Source organism: Rhinoderma darwinii, chromosome 2, assembly GCF_050947455.1.
Source record: "Rhinoderma darwinii isolate aRhiDar2 chromosome 2, aRhiDar2.hap1, whole genome shotgun sequence".
Classification (NCBI taxonomy): domain Eukaryota; kingdom Metazoa; phylum Chordata; class Amphibia; order Anura; family Rhinodermatidae; genus Rhinoderma; species Rhinoderma darwinii.
The window spans coordinates 37,683,775-37,705,051 of NC_134688.1; the positions used below are offsets into that span (position 1 = coordinate 37,683,775).

General features: G+C 44.4%; 1 protein-coding gene across 2 annotated transcripts in view; it reads right to left on the reverse strand.

Annotated features, from left to right (window-relative positions):
* The window catches only part of DCUN1D5 (defective in cullin neddylation 1 domain containing 5), a 29,165-nt gene extending 9,481 nt beyond the window's left edge, over positions 1–19,684 (reverse strand). The window contains exons 1-6 of one of the 2 annotated variants that reach the window (XM_075851536.1): positions 19,576–19,684; positions 18,223–18,282; positions 8,740–8,858; positions 8,541–8,629; positions 5,267–5,337; positions 3,666–3,757 (exon numbers count right to left, since the gene is read on the reverse strand). In XM_075851536.1, the coding sequence (XP_075707651.1) occupies positions 3,666–3,757; positions 5,267–5,337; positions 8,541–8,629; positions 8,740–8,810 (323 nt within the window). In that variant the 5' untranslated portion in view covers positions 8,811–8,858; positions 18,223–18,282; positions 19,576–19,684. Of the gene's footprint in view, positions 1–3,665; positions 3,758–5,266; positions 5,338–8,540; positions 8,630–8,739; positions 8,859–18,222; positions 18,283–19,452; positions 19,542–19,575 lie in introns of those variants that run through there. The other variant, XM_075851537.1, reaches the window with a different exon arrangement.
* Between the last annotated feature and the right edge of the window lie 1,593 nt (positions 19,685–21,277).

The following is a 21,277-nucleotide window of genomic DNA, read 5'->3' on the forward strand; positions in this document are numbered from 1 at the left end:
CATCACTCCTCGAGGAATCTCTGATAATTCAGCTCTTATACTGACATTTTCAGCTGGTCCTCCAGCTGACGCCAAAATATGGAAACTTCATCCGGCCTGGCAGACCTCTCCTGAGGTTCGATCTGACGTGGAGTCCTCTCATAATTCGTATTGGGATCACAATTCCTCTTTTATGTCAGGGGTCGCAAGGTGTAGAGCAGTGTCCCGGGAGAAGGAGAGGTTTATGATGGGGGAGATTCAGAGGGCGGAGAGCGAATATATTGCAGATCCTCGTCCAAGTTACTAAAAGTCGATGGGCAGGGGCCCAGAGGGAACTCTATACTATAGAGGTTGAACAAACAAAAAAAAGCTTATGCTGTATACGGAGGCAGTGGTGTTTGAATTCGGGGAGAAGAATGGCAAACTTCTACCATACTTGACTAGGTCGGAGCGCCCATGTGCCTCTATTCAGTCCATTCTTTCTGACTCTATTCAAGTGCTTTGGGACAGTACATAAGTGTTTAGTGACTTTTATGCTGCCTTATATAGCTCCAGATGTAGGGGGCCCGGGAAGACCTAGAACGATTTCTAGATGACCTCCCCTTGTGGCGTTTGTCTGATGCGCAGGTAAAGGAGTTGGACAGCCCGCTTACGGACGATGTCGCAAATGCAATTCAGTCGTTACCTTCTGGTAAAACTCCCGGACTTGATAGCCTGGGGGCCGATTGGTATAAGGATAGCTGTGAGGTTTTAGTACCCAGACTTCAGAAAGTATATTCTAATGCTCTGGAGATGGGGGTTCTGCCGGCATCCATGAGAGGGGCTCTTGTTGTGGTGTTGTTGAAGCCGCGGAAGGATCCGACTCTTCCGGACTCCTATCGGCCCATCTCGCTCGTTAATTCAGATGTCAAATACTAGCCAAAATATAAGCCACTAGATTGAACAAATTTATCTTGTCCCTGGTTGACCCTGGCCAAAACCGGCTTTATGCCTGGCAAGGGTACGGACATTAATGTGCATAGGTTGTTTCTCAATATTGATGCTGCGCAATATGATACCTCTCCTGGTTTTGTTCTCTCTTGACACATATAAAGCCTTTGACTCGGTTGAGTGGCGTTATCTTTGGATACTCATTTCCCGTTTAAATATTGGTCCAAGATTTATTGCTCTTGTACGTCTTTTATACGAAAGGCCTATTCCTAGAGTGAGAACAAATTTGGAGCGCTCCAAAACCTTCCCTTTGGGACGAGGTACTCGTCAGAGGTGTCCACTTTCCCCTTTGTTGTTTGCTCTTGCGATTGAGCCTCTGGCGCCGGCAGTTAAGCATTCCTCTTCCATTACTGGTGTCCATCGAGGTTCTATAGTTGAGAAAATATCCCTATATGCAGATGATACGTTGGTGTACTTGGCGGATGATGGTCCTTCGTTGGCTTCGCTCCTACAGCCGATTGACACGTTTGGGGCCTTTTCGGATTTGTCGGTTAATTGGTCCAAGTCGGTTAGGTTTCCTCTCTCTGCGGAGTATCGCTCCCGGCAGGGTCTCCCTGTCCAGTTACAGGTCGTATCTCAATTCACATATCTTGGGGTGCGGATTTCCCTTAATTTGCAACGTTTTCGTGAATTTAACCGGTGTCCGCTGGAGGCCTCTACTGAGAAGCAGTTAAAAACATGGAAGAACCTTCCCCTTTCTTTATATGGTAGGATAAATCTTTTAAAAATGATATATCTGCCTAAATTTCTATATCTCCTCCATATTTGTCCAATTATATTGGCCAAACAAATTTTTTGGACAACTGGATGGGATTCTACAGGAGTTCTACTGGCAGGGGGGGGGGGGGCACACACCTAGGTTTAGTCTCAGTCTTTTACAGGCCACAAAGAGCATGGGGGGGGGGGGGGATGGCAGCACCCAACCTTTATCTAGATTACTTGGCTTCGCAGCTGGTGCTGGCTCACTGGTGGATTGACATTGATTTAAGTAATGCGGCCACCGCGTTGGCAGGAGCACTTATGACTTCCTATGAGATTCTTACCAACTTATATCAGTTTAAATACCCGTGTCAGGTGCCACTACCGTTGCAAACTATAGCTAGTGCCTGGAGGAAGGCACATGTATTACTGAGAGATGATGCAGATTCTTCTCACTCCCCTAGGACCCCATTATGGAACAATCCATGGTTGCCTCACCTGGTGTCCCTGCCGGGAGCAATGATGTGGGATGATGTGGGGGTTCGATTTTTGGGTCAGTCATACTCTGTGGATAGTGGTTTTGTATCCTTCTCTGAGTTTGAGGGGAGGTTTGGGGTCTCGAAGAAGGCTTTCTATCACTATCTCCAATTAAGGCATGCCTGTGTGGCTCAGTTTGGCTGTTACGCCAGCTTTGGGGTTTTCTGAAGTGGAGGACTTGCTTGGCACCCCAGACCTTCCTAAAACTCTTACTCAAACATATGCCTTACTGTTGTCTTCTGAAAAACGACCATTTGATAGGGCGTTGATGGGGTGGGGGGAGAGATATTTCTGATTTGTCAGAGCAGGGAGGTGGAGCTCTCATTCTTTGACTCCGTTATTAGTGCAAGAGATTTTTTAATACAGTGGCGGTTAAAACACCAAATTTATTACACTCCGGTTAGACTCCAAAGAATTGGGGCCTCGGGGTCCGATAGCGGTTTTAGGTGTCAATCAGCTGTTGGCACGTACCTCCACTGTCTATGGTTATGTCCTAAGATTTCACTATTCTGGTCTATGGTTGTGGAGTTCCTTCATGATAAATTTGAGTTTCCTCGGGTTCTCTCCCCTCAGGTGTGCCTCTTGGGCATTATGAATGAGATAGTACAAGGCTATGACGACAAAATATTTTTCCGCTTTGTTTTGTGCTAGGAAGGTTATGATTATGGCATGGAAAGCCACGGTGTGTCCTAGTCTTGAACACTGGTTGCAATTGGTGAATAAGTATGTACCCATGTATTAAAAGTTATACCTGAACAGGAATTTGGGAAGATTTGGGCTAGGTGGTTGGAGACCTTGGACACTGCTATCTAATCTCCGTTTTACTGGCTGGAATGGGAGCACTGGGAGATGAGTGGAGTGAATGTGTGTTTGTTTTGTTGGTTCTGGGCAATGATAATGGTCACCTTATGATCCAGTTTTCATTGCAATTTACATATATCCTTATGCGATACTTCTTGTCTAAATGCTGTCTTTTGCAATGTGAAGGTCTTATATTCTATGGTGATTGTTATTGCCAACTAGTTTTGGTTGGTCAGTATGCTCGGCTTGCTTTTGATTGTACTTTGGAAAAAGTTAATAAAATAAAGCCTTTTAAAAAAACATGCGATCGTTTGATCGCTAGTACCATAACACTGCAATACTTACGAATTGCAGTGTATGGTATTTTAAGAGGAGATCTAACATCATAGAACTAGTGGTATGGAGAGGGCTCAGCCCGTGAGCCCGCTCCTTACTCTCCCCCACCCGCTATGATGTACAGTTACGTCATGGTGCAGGGAAGAGGTTACTTTATGAAGAATTCCTCTCTTGGACTAGCCATAGAGCGAGAATAATCTTAGTCAACAACTATACATGGCCATTAGAGTAGTCCAATCAGACATGTCATTTTAATGCTGGTAACAGGGATACCCAACTACCAGACACACCTCAGTAATGGTAATAATTGAAAATAAACTTACTGTAATGACGTCATTCCTTTTAACCACTCCTCCTTTGTGAAAAAGCCCATGCTTTCTGCTTCTAGTTTCCAAGCCAGAACTAACATAATTATCTGGGGAGGACAAGAGTTCAGAAAAGAAGAAGTATGAAAAAAAATAAAATTGGTTGATTTGTGCAAATGAAGGGATGCTGTACAGGAGGGGGAGCACAATCTTAAGGTCCAAGGGCACATGGTCCGATCGGACCGCTCCCAAGAGCCACCATATAGACTTATTCCTACCTAAGGGATTCCAAACTCCTATAAACTACAATGGAGGGGACTGCACCGCCACCTCGTCTCCGGAGTTCATCCCGTCGGTATGTCTTAAATGTCTCAGATGGGAATCTCTCTTTAAAAAAAGCAATCTGGGTAATGCGGATGCACTGTGTTGTACCAGGCCCAGCACCAGGCATATGACACAGGGATTCAGAGGGCCAAAGAGAGAATACCAGTCAAGGTCTGTACTAGGAATAACATAGCAACATAAGTACCTACCTGTCCTTGCTCCCAATACAGCTGCCAAGCCTCTTCTCTTTAACATGGAAGATTCATATGATCAGTCACTAGAGGGCGCTCACATGTATCTTCCAAATCCAGCACTGATTAGCTGCAGTTTAATGACTCTGGCCATACATTTTAGATGATCGTTCGGTTGACAACTGTTCCTAATGACTCCCCCATACACATGTACACTTGGCCGAGCATGCATGTGTTTTTAATAGGTAGAAGCTACTATGTCAGACTCCTCTCATTATAAAGAAACAGATCGGACAAGCTGAAATGCAACATCCCAACCAGTCCCTCCGCTGACATCTGCCGTCGGGAGAGATTCGGGACTCCAGCATAGACGTTAGATGGTCGTCTGGTCCCGCTGAACACGGTGGGTTCAGACAATATGCATCTGATGTATATGGCCACTATAAGTCTCTGCATCTGAAGGATCTGTTATTTGACAGCTGTGTCTTTCTGAACCATGTCTGTGTCCTGATTGTCAGGGGCCGCACAGAACGACATCACAGGCCGCAGGTTTTTCTCCTGAACCGTTCGATGGGTGCTGACAGTCATTTCAATGTTGTGCAATAATAAAACAAAATGCTCTAGGAAATCTGGGTGATCCGGCCTCTCAACATTCACGTACAGCAATCCTAACTGGTTATACAGCAATATGGAACTTGGGGATGTATCACCACATAGCTAGACTATATAGAGTATTTCTTTTGTTAAGGAAACAGAGTCCCTCTAGTCCATGGCCTGTGTCTGCTATTGTAGCCCCATTCACTTGAAGCAGCAATACCAGCCATAGTTGTAAGATTTGCACCTCTTCCGTGTTTTGGACCCACTCCTGGTTTTGGCTTCCAAATACGGAAGCAAAATACTGACCAGAATACGGACGTGTGCATGAGGCTTTAAACCGTGAAGATCAATTGTCTCTCTGTTCTCGGCTGTGAGATCAGTAATGGGGCTATGATTGACAGCTGCATACCCCACCCCCAAATAACTAATACAATACCTCGATTGTACAACAAAGGGGTTAAGAATCAGTCCTATTAGTTACGATCTGCGACGAATTACAATACTTACATTTTCTGGTTCAACACCAATGTCCTCACAGAACTTTTCCATCGCTTCTGGGCCAACAATCTCATCTGGACCTGTCCAGTGAAGAAAAAGATTTGTAAAACTAGATAGCTTACTGCGATTGTGAGAAATGTGACTATTATAGAAATAATAAAACTGTAGCCGGGAATAGATATCAATGAATTAATTTGCAGCGTTAACAAGAAGGGATTTATTTCACCGTGCCAGGGTTCCTTGTCCCTGGGTTGGGTCTTCCATCTCCTTTTCTTACCCCTCTCCATCTGCTCTGGTACAAAACTAGTTCTACTATATAAATCAAAAAATATTCAAAGTAGCTCAGACTATAGCGGATTTAGAGGAACACTCCACCTATAACGAATACACCGTGACGTGCCTAATGTAGGGATTCTCTTTGGTGCTCTATGAATTCCTGTGTCATGCACTGTCTCCTCTGGCCCTGCACTAGGTACAATGCTTACGTTTTGAGCAGAGTATTTATTTAGGGTGGCTATACACATTAGATGTATGTCGACTGAACCCCCCGATTTCGTCTGACGATCTAATATGTATGGTGGTATCCCGACCTTCCCCCAATGGCTGATGTCAGGAGAGAGAAGGGTCGGGCATGTTGTATTTCAAATGCCCAATCCTTTTGTTTGGAAATAAACCTGTCACTGTCAGGCAGCAACTTTCTCACTTCTCCCTGTGCTAGTGGTCGATTGAATTGATTTTGTACCAGAGCAGTCGGATAGGCTAATATAATGGGTGAGAAAAGGAGGTGAGACTCAACTCAGTACCAAGGAACCCTGTCACGCCGGGAAGAGATTAGCAAGAAAATCTTTGGCTCGGATACGTTTTGGAAAGAAAAAAAATCTCTCCTGTGTGGTCTTCATATGTCAGGGGATACTGTAACTTTATGGAAGTCTATATGTTCTGTTTCACCACAGACGCTGACGGAACCCATTGACTTCCGTCGGAGTGTCCATGGTTTTGTCGGAAACAATATTGTTTTCGGTATGGTCGGCCAGATCTGCGACGGGGGCCGCTAATGGAGCCCTAATGCAGATGTGAACGAGGCCCAAGTTCTAAAACAAACTGGGAGACCTAAAGTGAAGCAGCACAATCTCTACGTCTGGAACATGTAGGAAACAGGCTCCAAAGAGAAGATTCCCTAGTCATCCGAGTTGTGCAAAAAGCCATATCCCTAAAATAAATGTTAGGAAAACATCCACAGCTTCTAACGGTTTGGTCGGCTGAGATTCCCAGCCTGGGAACAGTGATTGACTACTTGTTCTACTAGATCTTCCACGTAATTACTAAACAGCAGACATTAACCCGTTAGTGACCGGCCCATAGTCTTTTTACGTCGGTCACGAACGGGGCTTATTCCGATGCCATAGACTTTTTACGTCGCGGCATCGGAATAAGTAAACAGAGCAGGGAGCTGTCAAATCTCCCTGCTCTCAGCTGCCAGACGTAGCTTAGGACTGGGGGCGTCCCTGCTCTGCCGGGTGAGATCCATTTTAGTATCGATCTCACCCGTTTAACCCCTCAGATGCAGTGCTCAATAGCGAGCACCGCATCTGAGTGGTTTTGGAGAGAGGGAGGGAGCTCCCTCTCCCACTGACACCCGGCGATAAGATAGCCGAGTGTCTGTCTCCCATGGCAGCCGGGGGCCTAATAAAGGCCCCCAGGTCTACCTGTAATGAATGCCTGCTAGATCATGCCGCAGGCATGACCTAGCAGATGCCTGTCCGTTTTAAACGGACAGGCAGTAATACACTGCAATACAAAAGTATTGCAGTGTATTATAATAGCGATCGGAGGATCGCATAGTGAAGTCCCCTAGTGGGACTAGTAAAAAAAAAAGTTTAATAAAGTTGATAAAAAAAAAATGTGAAAAAAAAAAACCACACTTTTTCCCCTTACAAACTGCTTTACTATTAAAAAAAAACAGAATAAAGTTAAAAAGTTACACATATTTGGTATCGCCACGTCCGTAACGACCCCGACTATAAAGCTATTACATTACTTAACCTGCACGGTGAACGCAGTAAAAAATTTAATAAAAAACTACGGAAAAATTGCTGTTTTCTGTGAATCCTGACTTTAAAAAAATGTGATTAAAAAGTGATCAAAAAGTCGCATCTACTCCAAAATGGTACCAATAAAAACTACAAGTCGTCCCGCAAAAAAAAAGCCCTCATACAACTGCATCGGCGAAAAAATAAAAACGTTACGGCTCTTCAAATATGGAGACACAAAAACAAATAATTTTGAAAGAAAAGCGTTTTTACCATGTAAAAGTAGTAAAACATAAAAAATCTATACAAATTTGGTATCGTTGCAAATCGTAACAACCCGCTGAATAAACTTATTGTGTAATTTATACCACACGGTAAACAGCGTAGATTTAGGACACAAAAAAAGAGTGGTGATTTTTTTCTATTCCCCCCAAAAAAAAGTTAATAAAAAAGTTAATCAATAAATAATATGTACCTCAAAATGGTGCTATTAGAAAATACAACTTGTCCCGCAAAAAACAAGACCTTATACAGCTATGTCGACGCAAAAATAAAAAGGTTATAGCTCTTGGAATGCGACGATGGAAAAAAGTTAAATAGCCTGGTCATTAAGGTCTAAAATAGGCTGCTCATTAAGGGGTTATTCCCACCTTCGACATTTATGGCATATCCACAGAAAATGACAAATGTCCCACCTCTGGGACCCACACCTGTCTCCAGAACAGGGTCAACCGACCACCATCCCGCCTGGTGAGGTGGACGGCGTATTCAAGCGGAAAATGAGGAGGGGTGACTTGATTCCTATGGAAGTTACGGAAACCGCTGAGCCCGCCTGCACAGCCGCCTCATTCATTCTCTGCCTGGACTCTACGCCCACCTCACGAGGACGGTGGTCGGGTGACCTGGTTTTGGACATAGGTGCGAGTACCAGAGCTGGGACCCAGATCTATCAGACATTTGTGGCATATCCCATTGGTGGGGTGAGAATAATCCTTATAATTGATCCTGGTTTCCTAAGCAAAGTATGAGAAGACTGGTCAGCAATAATAAGCAAACCGGTTAATTTCTTCTATAGAAAACAGCCCTCAGTATATCCTATAGAAGATTCAAGTGGAAGTGTTACACCTAGGGTTTTCAAAAATGAATGTAAAATTTCCAAAACGTCTCCACCGGCACCAACGCTTCCTATTCTTTCAATATGGCAGCCACATTGGATGGAAAGAAGCACACAATACAATTTCTACCATACGGACCTGCATACTCGTAAAACCACGCCAGGCACTTCTTGCTAGAGAATAGATCTTCACTTATTACTCTATTTGGTGCCGGTGTCCTGCAATAGCTGAGAGAAAACAAAGTAGTCAATGAACAGAATCCCGATTATAGCCACAAGAACAAGACAAAGTCCGTGACCGCCGTAGTTTAGGAGTAGAGCTCTGGATTTACTTGTACCTAGTTATTCTACATTTCTTCAGATTCACTTCATCGGCAGAGGAGGATTTTCTCTTTTTCTTGACAGGCATATTTTCACAAGGTGATGAATGAAGTATAATGAAATATCCTCAGGACGTCTGTAAAAAAAAAAAAAAAAAAAAAAAAGTGGAGAAAATTTAACTAAAAATGGAATTAAACAATAATGAAATTAAAAATTTAACTAAGAGTTAAAATCCACAAAACATAAGACAATCCCTGTTCATTTCTGCCCAATTAGTGTATATGGACATCTTGGCGGGGGACCTGCTCAGCAGACGGTCGCTGCAAGGATCATCTTCCCACTCTTGAGGACTCTGTGCTACCATGTATTACATATTTGCACATTGACTTCTATGTAAGGGTATGTGCACACACACTAATTACTTCCGTAATGTACGGAAGTATTTCGGCCGCAAGTCCCGGACCGAACACAGTGCAGGGAGCCGGGCTCCTAGCATCATACTTATGTACGATGCTAGGAGTCCCTGCCTCTCCGTGGAACTACTGTCCCGTACTGAAAACATGATTACAGTACGGGACAGTTGTCCTGCAGCGAGGCAGGGACTCCTAGCATCGTACATAAGTAGGATGCTAGGAGCCCGGCTCCCTGCACTGTGTTCGGTCCGGGACTTGCGGCCGAAATACGTCCGTCAATTACGGACGTAATTAGTGTGTGTGCACATACCCTAATACTACATTTTGTTTGCAGCAACGTGGTCACCGGCAGCTTTTCCCAATGACGAGATGATTACCAGAAGCTTTAAGTGGCCAAATCCAAGAGAAATTATCAGGGGAGTTGCCTCATAAAAGGGGTAGCCCTGCGTGAACAATCCCTTTAAAGGGTTATCCGACTAGTGACATTTGTTCTACTAACAGCTGCAAATGTTCAAAGAAAAAAACAAAAACAAAAAAAACACAACGGTACTCAGACTCCAAGCCCCCCCCCCCCCCCAGCGATGCCGGTCCGGCAGTCCTCCAAGTCTATGTTTACAAGTGGTCAACATGTGACCACTGCAGCCAGAGTGCTCAACGGTCACATGCTGTACTCCCACTGAGTTCTCCGATTGGCTGCAGCGGTCTTAGGTTGATCATTGGAAAACACAGATCGGGAGGACTGCCGAAGGGTCAGCGCTGGATCACCTGGGGAAAATCACATCTGCAGGTGTTTTTAAAACCCCCTTTAAATCATACATTTTGTTTTTCTTACCACACATACAGTTAAAGGGACACCTTTTTTAAAAGAGCTGCTAATATCACAGTTATTTTAAGGTTTCTGGAGGCGATCAGCACCCTCCTTTCTTATGGATTCCTGCTTTATTTCAAGAGGAAGACTTTTCTGGACCTCTACGCTCCTATAGAAGAATAGGGTCAACATCTCCCCGTCAGAAATACCTGATAAAACTGGACTTCTAGTGACCCCACAAGTCAGAAATAAGAATAGACAAGAGCTTTCAGTGCAAGTGTAAATTGGGTCTGTACATAACTATCCACATATGGGCCTTAAAGGTCAGTGTGATGCCAGGATCTGCAAACAGCAAAAAGTACAAGAGGCCGATCTGCTGTTTTCTTGGCTACGTCGGTGCATATACAATGTACTTCTTCATTAGAGAAATGTGTTAACGTCACATCCCCTCAGGAAGTAAACACACGGGGACATGACGCTAATCCGGGCTGCTAGAAAATAAGATGGATTTTATTATATGACCAGGACAATTATAACGTAGTTTCCTACTTTAAAGGGGTATTCTCAGGCTGTATGTGGATATGCCATGAATGTTACATACGTGCAGCGTACACAGCGAATGTGCAGTGCAAACAGAATGTGAATAGAGCCTTACAGTGTGATTACATCCCTCCTCCGTCTGCTAGGACCTTGCCCTTATCCTGGATTTTTTTAAATTATATTTGTGTGTGTACATAAACTTATGCATTGTCTAACACCGTTCTGAAACGTTCAAAAAAAAAGAAAGTTTTAGAATTTTACTTGCGGTCTGTGAATGGAAAAATATTTTACACCTAAAGACAGCAAATCTGTTCTGATTATGTCCTACTGACAGAGGTCTTGTTACAAGAGATCTAAGAAATTGGTTCTGTGTTCACACTGGTGTCATGCTTGCTGCTGTTAGTGGCCCAGACATGTATAACAGATCCATCAGTCGTCGTCCCCCCCTGACCGTCTCGTTTTCTACATGGCAGGCCACCCAATTGAGACACTTCCTTGCGTCCTTATCTAATCCATCGGCGTACTCACGAGATAGCTCCCCTTTCTAACTCCTTTGCACGGGTACGGGCACGGTACGTCACTCGTTGTCCAGACTTTATGCTCCCCTGATCTCTCCCTCCAACCTGTCCACACCTTATCTGCTTAGTTGGGAGAGGGACTTGGGTTTAACTTTCACTTCGGAACATAATGATCGTTTGTTCACCACGACGCATAAATCCTCTATGGCTAGCAGACTTCAGGGGGCGGGGTTTAAGATCTGTCACGTTGGTATAGGGTGCCTTCCAGATTGCATGCGATGATACCGGCGGTCTCGCCGATGTGTTGGAGATGTGGTGACCATGTGGGTACAATTTTGCAAATTTTTTGGGACTGCCCGATTTTGACTGATTTCTGGTCTGAGGTATGGCGCATTTCCTCGAAATTTACGGATTTCCCCCTCCTGCGGTCCCCGGGCCTCTTCCTGCTCCATCTGTGTGAAGTGCCTCTGTCTACGTATCGACGCTCGGTTGTTCGCCACCTGGTGAATGCAGCTAGAGCATCTGTCCCCGCACTGTGGAGACAGTCTTGTCCTCCGTCGGTGGGCATGTGGTTCAGTAAGCTCCGGAAGATCATGAGAATGGAGGACCTCACGGCATCAATGAAAGGATCCCACGCCAACTTCCTCAAAACATGGCGTGAATGGATTTGATTTCAATGATCTGTGGAATACAGGACCATCATGGCCTCTTGAGCTTACTCATTAGGCCCAGGGTGCCAGGTCAGTTCTTTCCCCTTCCTCTCTCCCCCTTCTTTTTCGTTTCTCTTTACTGCTTTCCTGTTCTCTTACGGGTTATTATGCATGGCTGCGGGTTCAGGGTGCATACCAGAGTTTCTTTATCCTTATTGATTTAAGCGGTGTGTTGATCTTCTTTGTGTTCTTTGCTCTCTTGTAAATTCCAGTTGCTGGCCCGTGGGCCGATGCCAGTGCTGCTTTGGTCTGCACCATTAGATTTTGTGTTTTGAAAATGGAAAATAAAAGAAAGAAAAAAAACGAAAAAATAAAATAAAACACAACACCCCCCTCCTAAAATCTGTGGATAAAAAAAAAAAACACAACATACAAAATTGTGGGGGGGGGGGCATATTTTCCCCACTAACATTGATGGGCAAAAACCATCAAGTTCCCAAGGGATGGAAAATACTACAGAATAAGGCCATGTTCACAGGGAGTTTTTTTGCAGGCAGAAAAATATCTGCCTCAAAACTCCTGAAGGAATTTTGAGGCAGATTTTGACCTGCCTACAATTTCTTGCTGCGATTTTTGCCCGTGGCCATTGAGCGCCTTGGGCAAAAAACGCCATGAAAAACGCTTTCTCTGCCACCCATTGATTTCAATGGGAGGAGGCGTAACCGTGGCGAGAGAGCATGGCGTTTTGTTTTTTTACAGCAATCGCTAAAGGCCACCGCTGGGGGAAAATGCCTCCTCCTCCCCTTGAAATTAAAGAGAGGCGGCTTCAGACATTTTTTGGCGCCGATTCCGACACTATTTCCATGTCAAGAAAACGGTGTGAATCTGGCCTAAAAAACAAAGCTGAAAGCGGTGCTCAGAGCACACAGTGCATCGCTGTTGTGTATGACACGGATATTTCTCTCCATTTGTTTTATATAAACCACTCAGCTGGTGCAGCATTTAATATCTAAACTACTATAACAAATGGCACAGACACCGTGACCCCGGCCTTATAGGGACCGAGAAGGGAGACGCTTGTAATAAAGAACAATTTACTTTCCCATCTGTCGCTTTCTCAAAAGGAACAGGCAATTTCCATTTCTAGGGCCAAGCGCTGCTCATAGGAGAGAAGACATTGTATCATCATTTGGATTATGAAGTATGAAGCAGCACGACGTGTAATATGCAGGAATACTGCCCGGCATAAGTAAACAATGTATACATATCCATACATATACACATACGTCACCACACGGGCGGACTGCTGCACATACGTCACCACACCGGCGGACTGATGCACATACGTCACCACACCGGCGGACTGATGCACATACGTCACCACACCGGCGGACTGATGCACATACGTCACCACACCGGCGGACTGCTGCACATACGTCACCACACCGGCGGACTGCTGCACATCTTGCTGGGGTGGTGTCCACTTTCTACTGCTTGCCAGTTAAAAATAAAGAGACCTTATACCACAGTGCTGTAAGGTCCACATCACCAGGACCCGACATGTCAGCTTAAAGGGAACCTGTCACCAGCTTTTCACCTATTGAACTTTACTTATCCCTCACTGGCCGCTGCTATCAAAAGTTCATTGCCGTTATCCCCGCTCCTAAACTCCTCCTCCGACTGTAAATAACGGTCGGCAAACATTTTGCACATTTTATCGTAATAATCCGGTGTCCCTTTGTGCGCACACACCAGAAGAGGACATCAATGCACAAGTGCTGGATTTCATGTGTGCTGGGGGAAGGCGAAGAGCTGTCAATCAAAAGTAAGGAGGCGGGGTAACCTCGGAAAGACTTGAGGAATGAAGATATGACTCTTTTCAAACGCTGATATGACTCTTATGTTCATTAGCATACGGTGCGGGAACACTAAAAAACTGAATACTAAAGCTACAGAGCCGACTAAGAAGACAATTATGGGTTATATAGAAATGATTTTTCACCCACTTCCACCAGGTATTGCTGGTTTAATAGGTGAAATGCTGGTGACAGGTTCCCTTTAATCTAGGTTTTATAATTTTGTTGTTTTTTAGATCCACAATCCTGTGCCAAATAATGTCCGGCATATTATCTTTTAACTCTATTACTGCCAGGTTTTTTTTTGGATATTTTGCACATTGTCACACTTTTAGGCCAGGATCACCCACGCAGTGATGCAATTTATGTCTTACATTTTTGAGCCAAAACCAAAAAGTGAATCCCAAAGGAAAGAAAGGTATAATGAAAAGACTGACGTTATTCTCTCTTTTGTATCCACTCCTGTTTGGCTAAAAAGACGGAGCCAAAATTAGCACCAAAATTACGTGTGTGATGCTGGCCTTAATGGCTATGCACAACTTTTTTTAATAAAAATGTTTGTTTCAGTGCAAGACACAGCTGCTCCATATACAGGATACAGAGCAGCTGTATCTCAAAAAGTAAATTTTTTTTTAATAAAAAGTATTTAGAAAGTTACATCAGGACACACTGATGGACATTTTTATAAAAAAAAAAAAATGGATTTCAAAAAGGTGTAAGGTGTTCCTTGTGCTCGAACAAAAAAAAACGAAATTTAAAATAAATAAAATCATACTAAACCCACATACATATATTTTTTCTGAAAGCAGGCACCTGGCACAAATAGTCAAAATGCCACACAGAACGTCAGCGCACACAGGCACCGTCATGCAATTTTGTGCCAAAGAGCAATTAAAAAAAAAAAAAAAAAAAAAGGCCCCAAACTGAGGGGGCCCCTCAGTTTTTCCAATGAAGGACATTTATGACATTTCCACAGGATATGTCATAAGTGTCAGATAGATGCGGAGCCCACCTCTGGGACCCGCACCTATCTCCAGAACAGCGCCCTCTAGACCCCGCCTTTTGCGCTCTCCCGGCCACTTAATGATTACATGGTTGAGCTACGCCGATTCCGTAACTCCCAACTCCTAACTACTATTCAGTTCTATGGGAGTTACGGAAACAGTGTAGCTCAGCGACTTAAACGGTTTCCGTAACTCGACCATGTAACCAGTAAGTGGCTGGGAAAGCACAAAGCTAGAACGGGGTTTAGGGGGCCCCTTTCCAGAGATAGGTGCACAATCCCCCAAAATATATAAATGTAATCGGACATTTATATATTTTAGGAAAACCCTATAAATGCTGCAGTCTCTATTGACCGCGGCATTAACTTGTTAAACAGCCAGAAACAGCTCGATCAATGTTCCTGGCCGTTAGAGTAGTGTGTCAGCTGGAAAACACAGCTGACACCTGCAGTGTATCGAGTGGGCTCAGCGAGCGAGCCTGCTCCAAACATCATCCCCAGCTCCATGACATGCTGGCACGTCATGGGCCGGGAGGGGGTTAAATAAGGAAGCAGTCAGGGGGTCTGGCGCAGCCGGGTCCCTTGACTACCGACTATAAGCCGCAGGGAATTTTTAGTAAGATTTACTCTTGCTAAAAGCGGTCTTATATTCAGAAAAATACGATGTGTGTGTGTGTGTGTGTGTGTGTGTGTGTGTGTGTGTGTGTGTGTGTGTATATATATATATATATATATATAAAAAAAATTTTTGAAGAGAAGAGTGTGACCATAACAAACACAACCTATAAAATACAGGGGTTACACACCTTGAAAAGTGAGTGCATCCCTAACCCCTATATATGTCCTGAAAGCAGGCAACCGGACGATTGCAGTTACCTTGAAATCCTGCTGCAATGGAAGGGAGCGGAGAGAACTGTTTAACCCCTCAGATACCGTGGTCAATAAACCTGCGGCATCCACGTGGTTAAAGAGGATCTGTCACTAGTTTAGTTAGGAGATAGGGAATTAATAATCTAATAGGGGCGCTCTGCTGCTGATAACTACAGTGTGATTGGTTTTAAAAAAAACGCTTATTATTTGCAAAGTTCTGAGCATTTTTCTAACTATGCTAATGTGTCTCTAATAGCCAAATGGGAGGTGACTTTCTTTTCACTCTGGGCAGTGTAATGTTTTCTGTATGACGCTCTCCAATCAGTATACAGCTTCTCCCCCTTCCCTGCCCAGCAACACAGAGTGATCATATAGTATACACCTTCCATTCCCGACTGAGGTTTCAACTGGTGATATCTCCGGTTGTGTCACAGCTAGAACTGCGATCCTTGTGCCATATGAAAGATAAGAATCTCATCTTTTATATGCCACCATTGTTCTAGGTGGTCCACAGCCAGATATATGGCTGTTTTAAGTGATCCACCTTCCCCCCAGCCTCTCACACTGTGTGAAGCAGCTTCATGCTGATAGGACAGTATCAGAGGCAGTGAGGAGGCTGCACCTCAAGAGAATCGCCAATGTTACATCCCACTTGTCTAGTATAAGCTCATTTGCATATTTTAAAAAAAAGCTCCTAACTTCTAAAATTAACGTTTTGGGACACAATTTTCACTAGTATTATCAGTGTGACAGCGCCTATTAGATTAGCTAGGAGATTGGGCATTACTATACGAGTGACAGAGCCTCTTTAAACAGAGGGCGGGGTTTTACTTTGTCACTCCATCGTGCTCCCATGACGCGATTGCAGGTTGTAGATGGGTTTCACGGCAGCCGTGGGCCTAAAAAAGTCCCCCAAATGCCATGGCTAGATGATGGCTAGATGCCACTTAGGCCATATCAAAGATAGGACCTAATATCCTGTCTGTCAGTGTAATACTAACATTGCAATAAAGTAGAATGCAACTTCGTAAAAAAAACAAAAAACGGCCTATTGAAATTTTATTGAAAATATGAGAAATTGCTGCTAAAGTTCTAAGCCTCGTAACGTCCTAGAAAAATAAAAGTACCTGAAAAAAAATGATGCAAACAAAGTAGACATATGGGGATGTTAACTAGTAACTATTTTGTGTGGTATTGCGATCTGTTTTACAAGCAAATACATTTAAATTTAGAAAAATGCTAATTTTTGCTAAAATTTGACGTTTTTCACAAATAAATATTGAATTTATCGACCAAATTTTTTCACTAACATAAAGTACAATATGTCACGAGAAAACAATCTCAGAATCGCTTGGATAGGTAAAAGCGTTCCGGAGTTATTACCACATAAAGTGACACGTCAGATTTGAAAAAATCATCTGTGTCCACAAGGCCAAAACAGGCTGCGTCCTAAAGGGGTTAAGGCCTGAAATACGCTGCATCCTCAAGGGTTTAAATCTCCTGCCCTCTAATGATAATGAGAGGACTCTACTGACTGTTTCCCAGTCTACACAACAAAGCTTTCAGACTATATTGTGTGCTCCGGTGGTCAGTGTGAAAACTGCAATAATTCAAGATAATTATTTTACCCTATAAAAAAAAATGCCTGGTCATGCACCGCCCCCTTTGGCCCTTCTCTAGGCATAACACAGTATTAGTTTTTTTCTGAAACGTTCCTCTAAGGTGTTTATAATCTTTGAGTCTTTACTGGTTCTCCATGCATTGACTTTCTGGTGAGGTTGAGATATTGTTACATATGTTTATAAACACAGAAGCCAATGTGATCACGCTGAGATGCAGTGTAAAGCATAAGGGAGGGACAGAGCAGAAGTCAGAGCTTCCGAATAAACAAGTGGTGGATATTAGTCTACGTCAATCTCCTAAAGTGAAGGCACATGAAGCAGAGCTAAAAAAAACAACAAAAAACTGTCAACACAAATACCCCAAAAAAATAACCTACATATTTTTGAATCTATATACACTTATAACAAAGGAGGCTTTATGGAGGAAGAAAAAAGAAAATTAGGAAAAAATAAATAAAATCACTGAACTGACAGATCTATATGTACTTCTTATAATCACATTTCATACAAGTCTGGATGAGGACTAAACACATGACAGTTCGGTTATGTTCACACATAGCGTATTCACTGCAGACTTTCCATATGGATTTGTGGGCGGAAAGTCTGCAGCGTATTACAGTAGCAGCAAAGTGGATGAGATTTTAACAAATCGCAACCACACGCTGCGTAAAAAATCTGCACGATACATGCAAAAATGTACCCGCGTGTGGATTATGCAACAAATGCGCAGCATAAATTGACAAGCTGTGGACTCACTGCGCATTTGTTGCAACATTTCCCTAATGAGTACAATGGGAAAGTGCAATTCTGCAACAAATTCCATTGTTTGCGGGATTTGCTGCAAATTCGCAGCAAACTCCACAGGTAAATAACCAAAAAAAATCCTATACTCACCTCTTCTAGCAGTGCCATCCCTGCTCTACCGGCTGCTCTTTGTCTAGGCTACCCCCTGTTATGGTTTTTCATCACGTGACCCCCTGCTGCCAAGACCCCTATGGTAATGCTAGTAGAGGGGTGTATAGACCCTTTTTTTCTGGTGACAGTTTTTCGCAGCGGTAAACCCAGACAAATATACGCACCAAATTAAAGCAGCATTTGGCGCTCATACTTGACCGGATTTCCCTGCGTGTTGTGGGTCGGATATGCTGCAGACTTTTCCAAAGCGTATCCGACCCATGTGAATATAGCCTAAATATGAATCAGTAGTCCGCTAGTCTTACCTGATGGACAGTCTCGCAGGTTCTATTTACTGGTGTCTTCTCTTTATTCGGGCTACAGTCCTGTACATAAGACAGCAAAAAAGAAGTTAGAGGGTCTTTCCCAACTTGGACATTTATTACATATCCACAGGATGTGTCAAACATCTGATAGATGCGGGTCCCACCTCTAGGACGCGCACCTGTCTCTACAGCGGGGCCCTCTGACACCTCTCCTGCCACTGTCTAATGAGCTAGTCGGAAGTAAGGAAACAGCCAAGCATGCTGAGCAGCACAATCTCTGGAACTCCCCGAGAAGTGAATGGGACAGAGAGAGTGTAGCTCAGCTGTTTACGTACCCCCGACCACAATGTCAGACGGTGGCCGGGAAGCGGTAGGAGCCGGTCAAGGTAGGACAGCGGGCCCCATTCTAGAGATTGGTGCGGGTGGGACCTGCATCTATAGGACATTTGTGGCACATCCGGTGGATTTGGTATAAAAGTCCAAAATAGAAAAACCCCTTGAACGACTAGAACAAGCACCTGCCACTGCTAAAAGAGGAAAAAGCCGCGGTTTGGGAGGAAAGCATGCAGTTTTACTACAGATTGGTGTGGTTTCGAAACGTACACTAATAATCCAATACCTATAAGTGTTAGTACCCTATGCTAGCGTAGATTCTGACCACATGTGGCCTCAGGTTCGGTTTACACCTGTGTCAGAGATTTTATCTTTTTTGCCAGACAAAACAATGCATAATCTGCGCTATTTTGTCAGGCAAAATGACGGACACCGCGGCGTAAACCCAACAGAACCCATTAAAGTCAATGGATTTCATCAGGCGCAACATTTGTTTTCGTAATGCGACTGATTCTTCCTAACCTGCCACATAAATGTTTGTAAAACGTAGGGAACAGATTATATATATCCAAAAACAAAGGAGTATATAGATAGATATATACAGACACACACACATATATATGACACCATATACCCCTGTTTATATTGTATGGGGCTATATAAGTACCCTTGTATTTCCTGTATGTGGAGATTATACACACATATATATATATATCACACACAGTCCATTCGTCCTGAAAAAGAAGGGGTTGATGGTGAAAACAATGGCCAGATCTTCTCCCTGTATATAGATGTATGATCCCGCAGCGTTATACACAGTGTGTGACACGTACTACATATAACATTGTATACACCGCACATATACATGACAGGATTGTGTGGATTAGTATACATTACATCCCGGGGTGGGGGAGGGCTATGATGTCCATATCCCGAGAACAGCCAAAACACCCCCTCCTCCCCCCAGCAGTGTCCGCCGGTATGTACCGCTCCCTCCCCGGTCTCCCCCGCTATTGTTACCTGGCAGCTCCGGGTCGTGCAGCAGCCCAGGCGGGAGCGCACTGATTCACTGCCGGCCGTGTAATGAGAACGTCGCGGCGCTGATGACGTCAGGCGGAGCGCCGGCCCTATCAAGACCTCACAGGAGCATAGAGCGTAGTCACCGCGCTGTCACCTCCCTCTGACTCACATTGTATCACTGTAACATCCAGATATGTGGCTGCAGCTGATACAGACAGGACGGTTTCCATGGCCACCAGCTGTCGCTACATATTGTCCAAATATTTTTATTTTTTTTAAACTTAGTTTATGCCCATTACAGAAGCCTGTATATTGTTCAAATGATACAGATAATTCCTTGTCGCTAACTAGTCACATCATCCGCTCCCTGCGCAGTTCTGCGGAACCAAAGTTTCACCGCTATAGAACGCTACGGTGATGTAGAGCGTTTTTTTCGCCACCTAGAATTTTTCTGTCGCCATAGCGGTATGAGGACTTGTTTTTTGCGGGGCCGCATGTAGTTTTTTTTATTTTAACACTCTTCATTTCGTTTTTTGTAAGGCGTGATGAACAAAAAAACAGCAATTCTGCCGTTGCCGATGCGGCAATACATATTATGTATAGGTTTTTTTTAATTCTTTTTTTTTATTGGATTTTTTTTAACAGAATACTTTTTCTGGCTCATTCACACGAACGTGAATAAAGTCTGTGTGCTGCGCATGGAAATCGCGCACAGCACATTGACCCATTGATTTCAATGGGGCCGTTCACACATCCGTGAGTTTTCATGCAGCGGGGGTCCGCTGAATGAAAACTCACTGCATGTCCTATATTGGTGCGTCTTCACGCACCCATGCGCCCATTGAAGTCAATGGGCGTGTGAAAACCACGCACTGCACACGGGTGCGGTGCGCGATTTGCGTATCAATTAGATTGAAAAAAAAAGTGTGTGAATAATGCATGCCACTCCCAAATCACACTGATGAATAACGCTACACACACGGACCAGATTCACCTGCGTTTTTCACGTGCGTGAATCTCATACGCTTGTGTGAATGTAGCCTTAGGGCAGGGGTCTCAAGCACGCGGCCCCTGAGGCTGTCATCTGCGACACGCGATCCACGGGGAGAGGAGAGAGCGTTTGGAAGGAGGATCGCTCCTTCATGACGTTAGTCCGCCGGAGATGCGAACACATTGGTGAGCCCGCAAGGAGAGGATAGAGTGGTCGGAAGGAGGAGCACTCCTTCATGACATCAGTCCTCCGGCGATGCGAACGCATTGGTGAGCCCGCGGGGAGAGGATAGAGCGGTCGGAAGGAGGAGCGCTCCTTCATGATGTCAGTCCTCCCGCACTGTGAACGCATTGGTGAGCAGTGGCCCGACATTCCCATGTAGTGGAAACCCCCTGTAGTAGCGCCCCACACACCCCACTTTTGACAGCGCTACACACCCCGGTGGAGGAGGGAGTCTCAATGGAGCTACCTACATGGAGGGGACGTGTGGCGCTGTCAGCAGGGTGGGGTGTGTTGGGCCCATTCTACAGCAAAGGAATCCCAGGCAAGTGCATCGGCATTCTCTGGCTTGGGATTCCACTCCTATAAGGGGGATGTGGTACTATCTATGGAGGGGGGTGTGATGATCTACAGTGGTTTGTGGCACTATCTACAGAGAGCAGTGTGGCACTACAGAGGGCAGTGTGTGGCAGTATCTACAGAGGGCAGTGT